Raw genomic sequence first — 19,102 nt, 5'->3', positions numbered from 1 at the left:
ATTCAGTAGAATGCTTTACCATACCTGAGTAAACAGCTCTAGAAGCTCTGTGTTTCTTTAGGATAGCAGCTGCCATATTGGCTTGGTGTGACATCACTTCCTGCCTGAGTCTCTCCCTGCTCACTCATAGCTCTGGGCTCAGATTACACGCGGGAAAGGAATAAACTGAGCATGCTCACGCCCAGGGCAAGGAGGTTTAAGCTGAAGGCAGGAAGTCTGATACAGAAGCCCATGTGTACAGTTTTAACCTTTCCTTCTCCTTTAAACACATATAAATAAATATAAACAACTTCCCACTGAAATGTATTGGCTGCACTGAAGCTGATTGAGTAATGACAGTAATAATGACTGATTGCATTCGGCTGTTTCCACGTCTGTCCTGTTTAGGGAGGCAGGAAGGTTTATTTTTTTTCATATAATTTAAACATTAGTGAAGTCACCCCAGGATAATCCAGAAATCAGTCGTATATCTCCTATTTCTAACCAGGTAGACAAGGTTTTGTACATAATGGGGCCCATTAATCATATTGTGTACAGGAAACGGTGAGTTTATCAAGTTGACTTTTATTTCACGCCTCCCAATTGGTACATTTGACGCCATTATTTGACTATAAACCTCACGTGATCCTTTAAAGTCAATGGGGAAAATGGTCGTGTCGGTGGAGGTGGTTCTGTTACAATGAACAAACGCTTCTACTTTATCTGCAGCTACGGGGTCACTGGAAATCACTGCTTTTCCTTTGCCGTGTCAGGTGATTTGCTTGTTGTTTCTTTATACAGTTTGATAAATAGTCCCAATGTGTCGCCTCAGGGAAATGAATGTTGTTCTGTATTAATTTGTTTGAGTTTCTTGCCTATAAAGTTCTACCTGTTGTTACAAAGAATTAACATTAAGGGGGTTATATACTAAACTCTGAATGCAAAAATCATTCATTAATGAAATCTGACTTTTAAAAAATCATGAATTTTTCAGAATTTATTAAACCCAGAGGATGGAAAAGTCTGAATCTGAAAATCCGGCATCTCAGACCTGTCGAGGTTGCATATAAGTCAATGGGAGAAGTCTCAATGAATTTTTGATGTGCGCTGGGTTTCGTGCAGTAACCTGACGTTTTCTGAGTTTTTGGGTGAAAAATCAGAAAAAAATCATGAAAATCAGAAAAAATCGTGAAAATCTGATTTTTTTTTCCTTCCTGCACAGCATACTTTTGGGAAAATGTAATAATAAATAAGCGTAAAAAACAGAGCGGATTTGATCTGAGAATGTAGCAGAGAATGTTGCGATAAATTCGGACTTTGATAAATAACCCTCTAATTGTTACTTCACTGTTTTAGTTTCCCTATAGAGATTAAAGGTGGCCATAGAGACGCAAAGATCCGCTCGTTTGGCAACATCGCCAAACGAGCGGATCTTTCCCCGATATGCCATTAACAGGCATGACTATATCGGGGGTAATCCAATTGTTCGGACGATCCGATTACTATGTGCCGGCGGGATCGGTCGGGTCAAAATCAAACCTGACCCGACCGGACGAAAGATGTCGGCACACGCCACACACACACAATCCGAAAATCGTACGAATCCTCGATTCGTACAATAGGATCTGTGTGTCTATAGCCACCTTTACATGTTGGTAGGACCAATCAGCTGGTGTTTAACAAGAGATGGTTGGTTCATTTATACAAGTATGGGATCCGTTATGCAGAAACCTGTTATCCAGAAAGCTCTGAATTACAGAAAGGGCATCTCCCATAGACTCCATTTTATCCAAATAATCCAATTTTTTTTTTAAATGATTTCCTTTTTCTCTGTAATAAAACAGTAGCTTGTACTTGATCCAAACTAATATATAATTAATCCTTATTAGAAGCAAAACCAGCCTATTGTGTTTATTTCATGTTTACATGATTTTCTAGTAGAATTAAGGTATGAAGATCCAAATTACAGAAAGCTCAGTTATCTGGAAAACCATATATATATATAAAATCAGACTTAAAAAAAAATCACGAATTTTTCGGAATTTTTTAAACCCAGAGGATGGAAAAATCAGTATTAGAAAATCCGGCATATAAATCAATGGGATAAGTCCCAATGATTTTTTAATGTGCGCTGGGTTTTGTGCAATACCCCGAAGTTTTCAGGCGAAAAATCCGAAAAAATTGTGTGAAAAATCAAAAAAAAATCTTGAAAATCTGATTTTTTTTCCTGCAAAGCAAATTTTCGGGAAAATGTAATAATAAATAAGCGTAAAAACCCTTTTAATGAAACAATCATGCTGTTGTCTCACTATAAAACATCTTTATATACTGTATATACAGCCAACTGGTGCAAATCATGCATAACCTCGCTTTATATCCCTTTTCATTACTGAACTCTCGTGATGTAACAGAGTCTAGCATGAACGCCATGTTTCTCGCATACCTGAGCATAATTTCGCATGGTCTCATAGTCCTCTTCAGCTGAAAACACACAGTGATTGGTCTGCTTGGCTTTGTCTCCATCATCAATACGGCTTCCTCCGGGAGCTTAAAAGAACAAAAAGATTTCTAACTAAGCATATAAAACTGTGATAGTTATGATATGGATATATTGATATACAGTGGTGTGAAAAACTATTTGCCCCCTTCCTGATTTCTTATTCTTTTGCATGTTTGTCACACAAAATGTTTCTGATCATCAAACACATTTAACTATTAGTCAAAGATAACACAAGTAAACACAAAATGCAGTTTTTAAATGAGTGTTTTAAATGGGTTTTTATTATTTAGGGAGAAAAGAAATCCAAACCTGTGTGAAAAAGTAATTGCCCCCTGAACCTAATAACTGGTTGGGCCACCCTTAGCAGCAATAACTGCAATCAAGCGTTTGCGATAACTTGCAACGAGTCTTTTACAGCGCTCTGGAGGAATTTTGGCCCACTCACCTTTGCAGAATTGTTGTAATTCAGCTTTATTTGAGGGTTTTCTAGCATGAACCCCCTTTTTAAGGTCATGCCACAACATCTCAATAGGATTCAGGTCAGGACTTTTACTAGGCCACTCCAAAGTCTTCATTTTGTTTTTCTTCAGCCATTCAGAGGTGGATTTGCTGGTGTGTTTTGGGTCATTGTCCTGCTGCAGCACCCAAGATCGCTTCAGCTTGAGTTGACGAACAGATGGCCGGAAATTCTCCTTCAGGATTTTTTGGTAGACAGTAGAATTCATGGTTCCATCTATCACAGCAAGTCTTCCAGGTCCTGAAGCAGCAAAACAACCCCAGACCATCACACTACCACCACCATATTTTACTGTTGGTATGATGTTCTTTTTCTGAAATGCTGTGTTACTTTTACGCCAGATGTAACGGGACGCGCACCTTCCAAAAAGTTCAACTTTTGTCTCGTCGGTCCACAATTTCCCAAAAGTCTTGGCAATCATTGAGATGTTTTTTAGCAAAATTGAGACGAGCCTTAATGTTCTTTTTGCTTAAAAGTGGTTTGCGCCTTGGAAATCTGCCATGCAGGCCGTTTTTGCCCAGTCTCTTTCTTATGGTGGAGTCGTGAACACTGACCTTAATTGAGGCAAGTGAGGCCTGCAGTTCTTTAGATGTTGTCCTGGGGTCTTTTGTGGCCTCTCGGATGAGTTGTCTCTGCGCTCTTGGGGTAATTTTGGTCGGCCGGCCACTCCTGGGAAGGTTCACCACTGTTCCATGTTTTTGCCATTTGTGGATAATGGCTCTCACTGTGGTTCGCTGGAGTCCCAAAGCTTTAGAAATGGCTTTATAACCTTTGAAATTGAACTCAGGTGTGATAAACCACAGTTAAGTTATTTTTTAACAAGGGGGGCAATCACTTTTTCACACAGGCCCATGTAGATTTGGAGTTTTTTTTCTCCCTTAATAACGTAAACCTTCATTTAAAAACTGCATTTTGTGTTCAATTATGTTATCTTTGACTAATAGTTAACGGTTTTTGATGAGCAGAAACATTTAAGTGTGACAAACATGCAAAAGAATAAGAAATCAGGAAGGGGGCAAATAGTTTTTCACACCACTGTAAATATATATATATATATATATATATGATACAGAGTGTGTTCCGTGTAGAATACCCTTGGAATGCATAGTAGGATAAATACAGTGGCAAGTTTGTGTATAATAACCCCAGGAGACATGGCAGAAGAAATAGCAGCTTCCTGTAATACTTCGTATTTGTTGTAAAAATAAATAAATAAAAAATTGGTCTTAGTTCCCAAAGCCTCCCACCATCACCCGATCAAAATTAGGGATGCGCCGAATCCACTATTTGGGATTCGGCCGAATCCTTTGTGAAAGATTCGGCCGAATACCGAACCCTAATTTGCATATGCAAATTAGGGGTAGGAAAGGAAAAAGTGGAAAATAATTCTTCATTTGTGGCAAAAAGTCACGTGATTTCCCTACCTGCCCCTAATTTACATATGCAAATTCACTAAGCGCCGAAGCTAGCGTTTGGCATTTTCGTTACTGCGCAAATTCACTAACGAACGCTGGCGTAGTTTCGCTAGTGTTACTTCGCACCCTTACACCTGGCGAATTTTCGCTAGCGACGTAACTACGCAAATTCACTAACTTGCGCAGTGTACTGAACGCTACCTTTTACGCTAGACTTCCTTCGCCACCTCAGACCTGGCGAAGCGCAATAGAGTAGATAGGGATTGTTTCAAAAAAAGTCAAAATTTTTTCTAAGTCCCAAAAAACGCTGGCGTGTTTTCTACATTATGGGTGATAGGCTGAAAAAGATCGAAAAATTTTTTGGGGCTCCCCTACATTTCCTGACTCATGGCAACTTACCTAGACAGTGGGCACATGTGTAGGGCAAAATAAAATTTTTATTTGATGATTTGAAGGTTTTCTAGCCATTTGTAGTGCTGTTACGTGTTCCTCCATTGAAATTTGAATTTGGCGCCGTATGCAAATTAGCCTTCGCTAACGTAACTTCGCTTTACTTAGCGAATCAACGCTAGCGCAACTTCGCAAACTTACGCTACCCCTGTGCGCAACTTCGGATTTTAGTGAATCTGCGGAGCGCTGGCGAAAATACGCCTGGCGAAGTGCGGCGAAGTTGCGCCTGGCGCAACTTCGATTCTTAGTGAATTTGCCCCAAGGATTCGGCCGAATCCTGCTGAAAAAGGCAGAATCACGAACCGAATCCTGGATTCGGTGCATCCCTAATCAAAATGATTTTAGTCCAAGGAAGAATCGGTGGCACTAGCCCAATATATAGGAAAGGGAATGAAATCCATTTTCCCCTCAATTCCTTTAGCAGTGTTTCTAAAGTGTTCTATTCTTTTCATCGCTGCAACACGGTCATTGTGCTGATTTGCAGAATCTGTTATGTGCCTGCCATATTTCCGACCCCTTCGTTCTACACATCTATTTAATAATGACCTTTGGTAGCCAGAGTTTTCCACAATGGATTTCCCAGCAATATAGGACAGTAGTCTCTAGCTGTGAAAGGGACATTAAATTGAACTCACTCTAAGCGTGGAGAGAAAGAGAAAACCCATTTTACTCCAATTCCCTCCTGATATGTGCTTTGCTGTAAATCAAGATAGTGTAAGTGTAAGGCTACAACGATTTACTCTCTTACGAGAGATGCTTCTAGCACCTTGCCATTAAATCAGTGCAGAGGACAGCTAGGTGCAATTGCAAGTAATGACTCTGCAGTGGGTATCATAGCTTAGACTGTGATTTCACAGGCAATAAACTGAGTGATCCCAAAAAAAGAAACATAAACTAGCATAGGTGTAAGAAAAGAAAAAATAATAATTTGTGAAAAACCATGAATATATTTACACTTTTAAAGTTACCTTTGTCTAAGCAGCCATTGTCTCACTCACAGGCTAGCCAGAAGCTCTGTAACTGCTACTCTGCTGAGAGATACTAGGATTTGATGCCAGTGCAACTATTCTTACCCTGTAGAAACCACACTTCTCAAAAATAGGGTATAGTGTCCCTTTAAGAGGGAAAAGTAATGTGGGAATATTTTGCAAATAATTACAGAAACTATATTTGATTAATATACATTGGCCATAAATTAAGTTGCTTAGAATGTTCCTATAAATGTTTGCTATGCAACAGACTTACAAAGGTCTATTAAAGTGTGATTCAAACTAAAGAAATAATGTATTCCAGAGAGTTGAGGAAGAGATTACCCAGCATGCTTCCGGCGATCAGGATATCAAACAGGGTTTCAGCATAACGGCGGTAATCAAGTCGTGATCCTGTTGTATCAAGAAATTTTGCTACTGCTTCCAAATCGTTCCCTGCTTCATTGAGGCCCAGAATAATGGTATCCCTAAATACTGTAGGCTCAAATTTCTCTTTTTCATCTGTGGCAGGTAAATAGGAGGAAGAAACATAAATGTTATTCTTTTGTATCAGTTCTTTAGAAAGTAGTGAACATAGAAACTGCAGTGCAAAGCTTGTTTATAACAGATCTCAGACAGTAAAGCTGGCCATATAGGGATTTTATATCAATCTCAGTGCAATCAATCTCAATTATAAACTAACCCTGTCTGCATTGTGCAGTACTTAAAGGGATACTGTCACGGGAAAAAACATTTTTTTCAAAATGAATCAGTTAATAATGCTGCATAAGCAGAATTCTGCACTGAAATCCATTTCTCAAAAGAGCAAACAGATTTTCTTACATTCAGTTTTGAAATCTGACATGGGTCTAGACATATTGTCAATTTCCCAGCTGCCCCAAGTCATGTGACTTGTGCTCTGATAAACTTCAATCACTCTTTACTGCTGTACTGCAAGTTAGAGTGATATCACCCCCCTCCCTTTCCCCCCCCCACCCCAGCAGCCTAACAACAGAACAATGGGAAGGTAACCAGATAACAGCTCCCTAACACAAGATAACAGCTGCCTGGTAGATCTAAGAACAGCACTCAATAGTAAAAACCCATGTCCCACTGAGACACATTCAGTTACATTGAGAAGGAGCAGCCTGCCAGAAAGCATTTCTCTCAAGTCACATGACCAGGGGCAGCTGGGAAATTGACAAAATGTCTAGCCCCAGGTCAGATTTCAAAATTGAATATAAAAAAATCTGTTTGCTCTTTTGAGAAATGGATTTCAGTGCAGAATTCTGATAGAGTAGCACTATTAACTGATGCATTTTGAAAAAAACATGTTTTCCGATGACAGGATCCCTTTAATGAAGTGCAAAAGCATTCTAGCCCTTTCATTTTAGTGAAAAAGTCCTACACTAAAATGTTATCTGTGATTGTTTTATTTCATAGCATGAGATTTAAAATGAGCTTTTAATATGACTTGGAGACAAATAAGATACAATGTTCAAATGTTTCGGGACCGCATGGCCCTTCCTCAGTGGTCACTGAGGAAGGGCCATGCGGTCCCGAAATGTTTGAACATTGAAGTGTTGTGAGCACCATGGAATAAAGTTTGGGATTCACCTGTTTGTAGCAAGGTATCGGCTTTCCATTTATTTTTGACTATTTCACTGGCGAGTGGCTAGGCCAGAGCCTCTACCCAATTCCCCTATCTGGACTTTAAAAAGTCTAAAGCTGGCCATAGATGTAAAGATTTTTAAAAGATCCAAACGTTATTGTGAGACTACGATTATCTTGAAATGATCAATTAAATGTACAACGTGTCCATTTACTAAAAAGACCATTTCAGGCGATATTGCCAGCAAAACTAAGGGTAGCTGCCTGCTTGGCCCTGCAAACATAGATAGATTGCACTGGGACCGATAAAGATTTTTAAACTTGGCCGATCAATTTTCTGACAGGTGTCGGCCGAAAAATCATAAGATGTACGATCGTTGGAATCCCACTAACTGCACGATAATTTGATGGATTGGTAGGACTGCACTGAAATCGGTCGTTCACCATAGTCAACTACAAGAGGTCCTCTGCACTCAACCCATTATCAATATATTTAAGACAGCGACATTTTGTGCATACTGCTACTGAAAAATGCCTTACCCTTTAAACAAAACAGGGATTGTTTGTCCATATATTGCAATATATTTAAGCTGGCCAACTACGTCAAAGTCATCCCATATCTGGCCAGTCCTACGCTTAATTTTCATCTGATTCATTAAGAATTCTATTGCTTCATTATACATTTTACAAAGGGACTAAGTTTTACCTGCAACTTACTTGCTGCTTTCAAAGTAAAACTCCCAAACTTGGCTGCCCTTTTATTAGACACCAGTGGGATCACCTGACTATAGCTGGGAAGGGTGGGAGCTACAACATGGAGCTGGTCACTGCTCCTGTATAACTATAACAAACAAGGGAAAGTTGTGCTCACCACTATTTTTTAAAACCATTAGGCGGGGGTGCAATGAGGGTGTGACCACAAAATACATATAGTTTGGGAGTTTTACTTTGAAAGCAGCTAGTAAGTTGCAGGTAAAACTTAGTCCCTTTGTAAAATGTATAATGAAGCAATAGAATTCTTAATGAATCAGATGAAAATTAAGCGTAGGACTGGCCAGATATGGGATGACTTTGACGTAGTTGGCCAGCTTAAATATATTGCAATATATGGACAAACAATCCCTGTGTTGTTTAAAGGGTAAGGCATTTTTTAGTAGCAGTATGCACAAAATGTCGCTGTCTTAAATATATTGATAATGGGTTGAGTGCAGAGGACCTCTTGTAGTTGACTATATATATATATATATATATATATATATATATATATATATATATATATATATATATATATGTTGTATTTTGCATATTATATAGGTGGGATCACAAAACAACAGTGTATAATAAGGAAAACGTAAAATATTAACTTAAAATATTATATTCCGTGAAGAGCCGGCACAACTCGTAATCCGCTGTGTTATTTGCCTGGGTGCCATCAGCAAAAAAAGCATCATAAATATCCAGAACCAAAGCGAGCACTCTCAGGTCTTATTAGTCCAATAAAAGTATTTTTATTTAGCAAACAGTGCTCGCTTTGGTTCTGGATAAATATATATATATATATATATATATATATATATATATATATATATATATATATATATATTTATTTTTCTTTCTTTATTTTTTGTGTATGGCATATAACAGAGAATATTTTGCAACCCCTTTCCAAGAGGTACTGTGTGTGACAGGGATATTTGGAGATCTCTGGGTGCTGGAAATGACATGTTTTCATGTGCAGAAAGTTGTGTTGACAATCAGTGCAGAAACTTTCTGGCACTTATGAACTGGTAGAGATTTGCCCTCCCCAAACAAGAAATATCCAGTGCAACCAAACTGTAAATGACTTTATCTATGCAATGCAATGCCTCCTAAAGACTTGTGTCTTTGCAGATCACATCTGAAGTTCATATGGCTGCCTTTATATTTTCTATATTTTGGTTGGAGTTAAATTATACTATATATCTAATGCAGACTGAACCCCTCGAAATTCAAAGATCCTTTTTGTAGTCACTTGTTCACACATGACATGCTGTTTCCCCACAATGTAATAAATACTAAATGTAAATGTAGTATTAAGTAACACAGTATGCTAGATTCCAGTACATGGCTGCCATAGAGTTAAATGTTCTGTCTGATTTTTCTAATTTGTGTTGTGGAAGGAAGTAGAAGGCAATATACTCCCATTTTACTGGCTGTTGGTCTGATATATACTCCAGGAGTAGGTTGTTGTAAGCATTTTTAATTGACTGAAAGAGGAAATACATTAGTGAACTATTAAGGGTCAGGGCACACAGGCAGATTTGGGAAGATTAGTTGCCCGGCGACAAATCTCCCTGAACTGCCTTCCCGTCGGCAAAAATGTAAATTGCCGAGGGATGTCACTCGGCTTGATTCATTTTCCGAAATCGCTCAAAGTTTCCTCGTGAGGCAACCTCGGGCGACTTCAGGAAACAAATTGCGCCGAGTGCCATCCCGACGGCGATTTACATTTTAGCCGGCGACTAATCTCCCTGAATCTGCCTGTGTGCCCTGACCTTAATAGTTGTTTTTTTGTTTTTTTATATCTAGTTAATAGTCCTTCACAGCCAGACAGATTTACAGAAGATAGCCCATATTCATTGGAAAGGCAATCTCACTTGCTTATCTGAAGCATGGGATTATGGATCCTATGTAAATACTTGTTTAGCCAGGTTAATCAAATCTAGCCATGTCTAACAATATCTCAGGACCCATCTGGTGAGCCATTATTTTGATTAAAGAGTCTAATAACAGTATTGAACACTTACCCCTCTTTCTGGTTTTAAACCGTTGGCCTGTTAGCACTGGCTTCTGGTGCTTATTCATAAAATTTCTGCCAAAAAAAAAAATAAAGACATACTTTATTGCTAAAAGTTCCAAAGTTCCATGGCAATTGTACCAATACATGTGGCATGAAAAGAAAGGTGATAAACCAGGACTCATATGACTTATCCTTTAAATCAGCATCTTTAAAAGAGTAAACAGGAATACTAAATGATTTGTGAAGTTAGAAAAGATCAGAAGTAAGGTAAGAGAACAGAAATAATAGAGATACACATAGTAAAGGACAGATGAGACTTGCGACACTTAGTAAAAGTATGGAGGACATAAATCAAGTCTAATATCACAATGCCAGCTAACTAAATTGTAATTGCTTGTGTCTAAATGCAGACCCCCAGAAACAGTGACGTATTTGAAATATATTGTTTCAAGCAGGGTCAGACTGATTTGTGTACCTTATTTATACAAGGTCATATACAAATGCGTAAAACAGCAAAGCTTCATTACAAAAAGTACCTGGAATAACACAAACTTAAAGGAGGTCTAAACCCTAAAAATGAATATGGTTAGAAATGCCATATTTTATAAACTGAACTTATTGAACGAGCCTAAATGTTTAGCATCTCTATAGTAGTAATGATTCAGGCTTTTTAATTGTCCTCCGGTGGAATAGACTACGATGGAGGAGTGGAAAGCCTTAGTTAACAATGCGCTTCCGTATTATAAAGCGGTTTATATGTCCAGAGGGTGTACAGACAAATTTATAGCAATTTGGATGGTTTGGGTATTGAACTCTAATACAAATAGCCCGAATGTGTTTTAAAGGCCTGTTTCTCATTGTAATTCTGAAATGTTGCCAGGATGGACCACCTCTCACCTCCTCTGCTCTCTTTCTTTTCTTCTTCTTTCCTTTTCTTCTCCTTTTTTTTTTTTGTTTGTCTTATTATGATTTATGTTGTACATGTACGAAAATTCAATAAAAATATCTTTTAAAAAAAGAGTTGTAGTTGCCTTGGCCTGATATAGAAGCCTAAAACATAATGTACAACATTTCTGTCCTATGTCTTACTTCTTCTTAGTTAAGCTTTATTTCTCCTTAACATCAGTAACATCAATTTTTTTTTAAATTTAATATGTCTTTGTGTTTTTTTTCGTTCTATACTAACAATTTTTTTTTAAATTGATGTTACTGATTCTTTAATCAACGTACAGTAAATGCCAGTTTCATGGCCAGGAGACCTGTCCCCAAAAATATGTCCATAGTGACATGTAGATTCCATAGATGCTTGGTAATGATATACATAAGGGAAATGTGCCTGGGACCCAATTAGCTAGGGTTCTTTATTGCTGTTGCTATGTGGGAGATGGTTGGACACAAGCTTTCAGCTTAGGGTTTCTTGCTCCCTTCAACATATAGGGATATGATAGTGGAAGAGACATACTCCAGTTATAGATGCCTAGCCGGACTCTCTTAAATGTCTAGCCAACAGGGTCGGACTTGGCTGGTGGGACACCAGGAAAAAACCCGGTGGTGGACCCCACCAACCCAGACCTGATCCCCGCTTGCCCTCCGCTGTTGCTCCCCGCTGACTTTTCTCCCCTGATCGTGGTAAAATCAAGTATCAGGGCTGGCAGTGGGTGACGGGGGTCCCAGAGGGGGTGAGGGTGCCCCTGAGGTAGCAGCCCCGGAAAGCCTCACTCACCCAGTCTGACCCTGGCTAGCCAATAATGGAGATGATTTGTTTAGGATTATTGTAAAGGTATTTAACTACAAAATCAAGGGGTAAAAACTATGCAGATGCATTTTGAGTGCTTTGAGGATTGCTGGGCTTTGCTTTTAAGAATGAAACTATTATTTGAATATGCCCTTATTTAAATTAAATCTACATTGCTGATTTGAACTCTCAAGCCTGTCAATGATATTCTCTGTCCAAGGACAAATACGAAACCTTAAAGAAAAAAAAAACAACATTAACAAAGCAGGACAGAACATCGCCAGTGCTGTTATTCCGGAACATTAACACTCGGATGATAACAAGATGTTGAAGCCATTAACCTTGCGGAATGCAATGTTGTAAACATCACATCTTGAAGGTAAATAAACCTAAAAACTTGAACAGAATTGCTGGGGACAAAGGCAGCTCTGCCATGACACAATTTGTTGTGACGTTGAACATTGTCTCCCCAAGGAGTTTGTTTATTAGAGTTCCCACCATTGCGATAAAAGGTTATACAGAGCCAGTTTATTTTTGGGACAAGCTGCAAAGGCAGATTTATCTGCCACCAATCAGGCGCCAGGCTCAGTCATAATGTATAGAGGACATAGGAAGAAAATTAGTGTAATTAGACGAAAGAGGGGGAAGGAGCCGGCAGCATTAACCAAGCTGCCAGTTATTGTACAGTTGTTCACAGATCTCATAAAAGCTTAAGTGATCACAAGGCCCACAGAATTACAATGAGAAGCAGCTGAGATTCTGGAGATCTTATAGGAACATTGAAATTTAAAGGGGGAAAAAAGGACCTTAAAATATCCCTTTCTCCATCCTCAATGAACAGACTTTTGCTAAAAGGAGCACACCACTATAGACCAAGCCCCAAGCCCGAAAGGAAACACTCAAATAAGATGCTAAATGTTGGAAATTAATGTATGTATTTTAAGATTAATACAGGGAACAAGAACCCAACCCCTTCCCTACCCCACCCTGTATCTCCCCCCTTTATACTATGTATGTGTCAGGAAAAAGAGAAAATGTGTAAGAAGGAAAAATGATTTTTTTGTTGGGTTTTTTTTTTGGAATTTAATTATTTTATTGATTTTCAATTTAAAAATTAATAGAATAGAAAAAGGAGGATTCCTGTAGACAATAATCAAAGAGACAATAATCTAAGAGATAGACACCATTAAGAAAAAACACAATTTAAAAATAGGTAGGTGGAGGGGTAATGGTGTGTGGAGGGAATTTTTTTTAATTAAAAAAAATTATATATCCCTTTCTCATATTTGTACAAGCCAAGTAAATTTAAAGATCACTAGCAAAAAGTGTTATCCTAAAAACATTCCTCACTGATTCAGAATGCTGCAGAAAGGGTATTTCTTGGATATCCAGGAAGACATAGAAGAATCTCATTACAGTAATAAAAAAAATACGATACAGGGATCAGTTCCGACCATGGCAAAGATGCACCAGCAGAGAAAAGTCAACCTGCTGACTACCACTACCTGAATGTGTGTGTGCTGTCAGGCAAGGGATCAGCCCATTAATGCACACAGAGCAAAATTCCAGGCTGAGAATGCTGAAGTATGGAGCTAATATCAGTCTGTGTGTGCACCAGCAGGTTGATCCCCTGTGAAACCCATCCTCATGCAATTAGCCTTGATGTTAACAGTGGCAAACTGTATAGAGGTTATATATTTGTGGTGCTAATAGGAAAGGGACAATAGCAAGGGACCTTTCTTCATTATTATGATGGTGTTTGAAATGGTGTCCTGAGTACCACTTTGGCCTTGGCACTCTCTATAATGAGTTTTTTTTATGTTCTCTCCAGTTTCCTCCTACATACCAAAAATATATATAGTTACATAGTTAAATTGGGTTGAAAAAAAGACAAAGTCCATCAAGTTCAACCCCTCCAAATGAAAACCCAGCATCCATACACACACCCCTCCCTACTTTTAATTAAATTCTATATACACATACCTATACTAACTATAGAGTTTAGTATCACAATAGCCTTTGATATTATGTCTGTCCAAAAAATCATCCAAGCCATTCTTAAAGGCATTAACTGAATCAGCCATCACAACATCACCTGGCAGTGCATTCCACAACCTCACTGTCCTGACTGTGAAGAACCCCCTACGTTGCTTCAATTGAAAGTTCTTTTCTTCTAGTCTAAAGGGGTGGCCTCTGGTGCGGTGATCCACTTTATGGGTAAAAAAAAAATATGTAGATTAGTTGGCTTCTGATTAAATTCAGCATACTGTATAAATGTGATAGAGACTGTGAGTTCCACTGGGGCAGTAACAGATGTGAATGTAATGCGCTGCGTACATATGTCAACAAATAATCATAACAGTAATTATTATTAGCCTTCCACTTCCAGCAGAAAAAGCTTTCCAGTTTTCAGAAGCTCAGCAACCACAAATACATAAATTGTAAAGCTTTGGTTTTGGTTCCCGTTATGCCTACGTTGAGGTGGGCGATATCGGGCTAATCCATTCGTGGGCCCTAGGGCCCAACGATCAGATTGGAGGCCATACAGGTGGTTGGATCACAGGACCGCGTCAACAAACAGATGCGGCCGCGATCCAACTGGATTTTTTACACTGCCCGACTTTCAGCCAGATATCGATCGGGGACGCCTGTTGGATGGCCATAGATTTGTAAGAATGGCCCCTATAAATACTGTGACTGCTTGTAAGGCCTGGATGTTCCCTTTATTTATAAGAATTTGCCTCAAGTCGCTCCAGCTTAGTAGACACTGTTGTATTAGTGCTGGCACTTTCAGCCATTTAACTACTGAAAGTAGCAGACAATGTTTGTGCCCAAAGGGTAAATAAACATCACCTACTCTATAGGGGCATTTGTGACAAACAACAAACAAGCATCAAGCTCATCATGCAAGAAACTGATTGGATAGCACGAAAGTTTTGCAGCCTAATGATGTAATTAAGGTGTCAATTCTCTAATATCATGTTAATGAACTGACATAAGAGTATGGCAGAGGTTTTTAGTTGTTGTTACAGCACTAGAACCAGTTGCCAAGTGACTGAATCATGTGCAATTTGGTCACAATCAGATGGCCAGATTGCACTTGAATCCCTTGCCCATGCTGAGCAATATACTCCTACTTGCAACAGATTGCACAGCTATTGGTGCCCAAACACAGATTAATAGTCAGCTAATATGAGTGAAAACTAACTCCATATGTGGCCTGGATTATAAATATCCTGAAATTTTTGCAGCATAACATGTAGCCATCTGCAACAAATTAGAATATGTATTACGTTTCAATAGACATGTTCGGAGTATTTCCTAACAACCCCCCAAACAGGATCCTACTCCTCAAATTGCTCACCCATACATACCCTTATATCAATATTTAGTTAGATCTAACAGCATTTCCTGGTAGATTTGTCTGTTTGTTGGATGCTGGTAGTTGTAGTCTTAAAGCCCCCGTCTGACACGGACTGGCAATCTGTGGGTTCTGGGAAATGCCAGAGGGGCTGCTATAAGGTAGGGATGCACCGAATCCACTATTTTGGATTCGGCCGAACCCCCGAATCCTTCTCGAAAGATTCAGCCGAATACCGAACCAAATTCTAATTTGCATATGCAAATTAGGGGTGGAAAGGGCAAAAATGTTTTACTTCCTAAATTGTGACAAAAAAAAGTCATGTGATTTCCCTCCCACCACTAATTTGTATATGCAAATTAGGATTCGTTCAGCCGGGCAGAAGGATTCAGACAAATCCGAATCCTGCTGAAAAAGACCGAATCCTGGATTCAGTGCATCCCTACTATAAGGTGCCATAGAAAGTCAGTATTTAGTGGACTGGTGGGGGCTGTTTGGGCCTCTGTGTGGGCTGATTGGGCCTCTGTGTACCTGACATGCCAGGGCCTCTATTAATTCTCAGTCCGGACCTGGCCCCTATACATAGGCAGATATAAGCTGCCGACGGATTATGGTTGCCACCTGACCGGTTTTGACCCAGACAGCCTGGTATTTTGAAGGGCTGCCCGGGTCAAAATTTCCTAGTCAAATTAGGAAAACCTGTCAGGATTCTCCATGATTGACATATGCCCCGTCCTCTCCACATCACGGCCCCACTCCCTGCCCAGTCTCCAGCAAGCAAAAGTTGGCAACCCTACGACAGATTAATCCTGTTGGAATGAGGACCACATCGGTTGGTTGCTGAAGTCCTTGATCTGACTGCCTGTTTTCTCCACATTGTGATCCGATGGTTGGGCCCTAGGGGCTTGTTTGGCATCCAATTCAGCAACTTATCTGCCAGTGTATGGGGCCCTCCGACGGGCTTCCCAGATCTATATCTTGATTGGGCAGGTTTGATTTTTCCCACCCGAGTGAGGACCACATTGGCTAAAGATGGCCATACACTGTAATTTACTCATTTGTCTAAGTCACCAAACTTCACAAATCTTCCCTCTGACAGGCATTCCTTGGGAGAGCGATATTGTGGTAGGGAAAAAAATTGCTTTACAATGAAGGGGATATGAAAAGAGTGAGGACCGCATCAATGTGACAGAAAAATCTATTTTTGGCCAAATATTGATCAGAGAGGCCTGTCAGAGGGCCCTATACACGTGCAGATAAGCTACCAAATCGATCTAAAGGACCAGAATCGGCATCTTAAATCAGCCCGTGTATGGCCACCCTAATTGATGCGGTCCTCATCCTGTCGGCTGGTATGCCCTACGGCCAAATAATTGGATTAGCCCGATTATCACCTATCTTTTGGTAGGCATATCAGGGGAAAGATCTGCTCGTTTGGTGACCTGATCAATCGAGAGGATCTTATAGTGTTGCACAGAAGAAAGCAATGCCGTGTCTATAAGATGATTTTGCATTTTGCATGTGAATGTCTCCTCCCCACACATTCTCATCAGCTCTAAATATATCCTGGGAAGGCATCCAGTAATGCATACTTGTAATAGCTTATCCAAGGGCATACATCTATAAACCTATCTTTCCTTTACTTTAAAATACATTATAAGTACCGGCAAGGGCAAACTCCATTTACGGAATGTTTATGTTTACTGCAAAACACGATGTCACCAAGAATGTATTGATCGTAATAAAGCAAGCGGGAGGCTTTTTGAAAATGCAAATGAACTACTTATAAAATAATAGATTTAGTGGAATGATCACTGGCGCTAGCAGAGAAGACACTACATGAACTGGAAGGAAAGGCATCTACTACAGCAGAAAGTGTGAGGGAGAAAGGATTAAGAACTTCACCAAGTATTCCAATCAGTACTTACTACTTGTGATCAGCTATGGATTTACTTAAGGTGGCCCTATACAGGGCTGGTCCTATCAAATGTGGGGCCCAATTGGGACCATGTTGGCGGGGCCCCTAGACAAAGTGTTGCTGGCTACTGACACACCAAGTATTTAGGAAAATAAGGGCATACAGGCACAAAATAGAAAGGAAAGGGGCAGACAAGGTAACATAATAGGGGCACACAGGGTAAGAGAGAGAGGGAGGAAATAGGAGAGTGGACTGGGCCAATTAGTTTGGGGCTGGGCCGATTCAGCTTGGGAGCAGGCTTGGTTGGATTGGGGGCAGGCAGGGCCTATCAAGGTTGGAGGAAAGCTGGGCCTATGAGAGTTGGGGGCAGGCTAGACCTATGGATTTGGGGATGGGCTGGACTCTCAAAGTTGGGGGCAGGCCAGGCAGCATCATGTGCTGAGGGAAATATTATCTGTGCTGCCCTGTGGTGCGGGGCCCCCCAGAGGTGCGGGGCCCAATTGGGCCCAATTGGTCCAATTGGCCTAAGGCCGGCCCTGGCCCTATACTGATATGGATGGGAAGTCTGGCCTAAGCATTAGTGCGTATATGAATCCAATGGGAGGCAGTTTAGGCTGGCCATACTGCAATCCTATATGATCCTCAAGTGGATAATTTATTTTCCATAGTTATCAGCAACTCCAGAAATGAAAAAGGGCCCAGGCTTGGACTGGCCTGCCAGAGTACAACATGGTCTCCTTGTATCAGTACCTTTTATCACCCCACCATAGGCCTGTATCAAACTTACAACAATTTGCTGAAGAGGTCAGGTTCTCTGGTGGGACCTGGGGGCCCAAGCCCGACAATGAAGGGCCAGTTCCCTTGAAATTTCTGGTCATTTGGCACACGACAAATTAGCACATTAAGGGGCCTATTTACCAACATACAAATTTCTATAGAGGTTTTCAGATTTTTTTTCGCTAGTTATTGTCCAAAAAAACAAACCAATTTTTTTTAAGGTTTGCGTATTGTTTAGTGCATGATACAACTTTTTCGGCCAAATACAGAACCCAATCCGAATTTACATATGCAAATTGGGGGCAGGAAAGTGGGAAATCTTTTTTTTTTTGTGATGAAAAGTCACGGGATTTCCCTACCGCCCCTAATTTACATATGCAAATTAGGATACGGATTCGGTTCAGCCAGGCACAAGGATTCGGCCGAATCCTGCTGAAAAAGTCAGAATCCTGGCCAAATCCTGAACCGAATCCTGGATTCGGTGCATCCCTAGTTGACAGTATAAAAGCAAATTTGAGTGACTTGCCCAAGACACTGGGCAAGTATTGTACTATTCTGAAATAATATTAAAAAAAATAATAACTGATCAAAATTTACAGACTAATAGTTCAGATTATAGTACCATTATTTATTGCAAACATTAAAATACATTACAATTATAAACCTTATCATAGTTAACACATGAAAAGTGTTAACTATGATATGCAAAAGAATTCATAAATGTATTATCTGCTACTGTTGTGACAAATGTGTAATTTCAACAGAATATCCATGGTTTCATTCAGTGTAGTAATGGAAGGAACACAACATTCTGAGCTTCAAAGAACAGATGTGATGCACAGATAGCTTTCATGTCCTTTATCAATCACACTGCCAGAATATCTAGTATATATTCAGAACAACCTAAAATCACAAGCACTGTAACGCAGCGAGGAGAATATAATCAGGAGCTCGCACAAATGAAGAACAGAAGAACTATTCCAGGGTGAGTCTCAGAGAACATCCAGGCTGAGCAGATATAGTCCTGTTATCAGCACAAGTCAATCAATCGAGTGAAGCGCTCTGTTTAGACAGGGGAATCTATAAAACATG

General features: G+C 39.8%; 2 protein-coding genes across 3 annotated transcripts in view; both read right to left on the bottom strand.

Annotated features, from left to right (window-relative positions):
• LOC121394554 (basic leucine zipper and W2 domain-containing protein 2-like) overlaps positions 1–19,102 on the bottom strand; it is a 337,450-nt gene that overhangs the window by 69,699 nt on the left and 248,649 nt on the right. The window contains exons 4-7 of one of the 2 annotated variants that reach the window (XM_041565947.1): positions 10,227–10,291; positions 6,175–6,351; positions 2,423–2,526; positions 548–868 (exon numbers count right to left, since the gene is read on the bottom strand). In XM_041565947.1, the coding sequence (XP_041421881.1) occupies positions 833–868; positions 2,423–2,526; positions 6,175–6,351; positions 10,227–10,291 (382 nt within the window). In that variant the 3' untranslated portion in view covers positions 548–832. Of the gene's footprint in view, positions 1–547; positions 869–2,422; positions 2,527–6,174; positions 6,352–10,226; positions 10,292–19,102 lie in introns of those variants that run through there. The other variant, XM_041565949.1, reaches the window with a different exon arrangement.
• bzw2.L (basic leucine zipper and W2 domains 2 L homeolog) overlaps positions 1–19,102 on the bottom strand; it is a gene marked incomplete at its 5' end in the record, with an annotated part of 176,390 nt that overhangs the window by 100,622 nt on the left and 56,666 nt on the right.

The sequence above is a fragment of the Xenopus laevis genome, chromosome 6L (genome assembly GCF_017654675.1).
Source record: "Xenopus laevis strain J_2021 chromosome 6L, Xenopus_laevis_v10.1, whole genome shotgun sequence".
NCBI classification, from domain to species: domain Eukaryota; kingdom Metazoa; phylum Chordata; class Amphibia; order Anura; family Pipidae; genus Xenopus; species Xenopus laevis.
The sequence above is the reverse complement of the archived record's forward strand: the minus strand, read 5'-3'. Positions and strand labels throughout refer to the sequence as shown.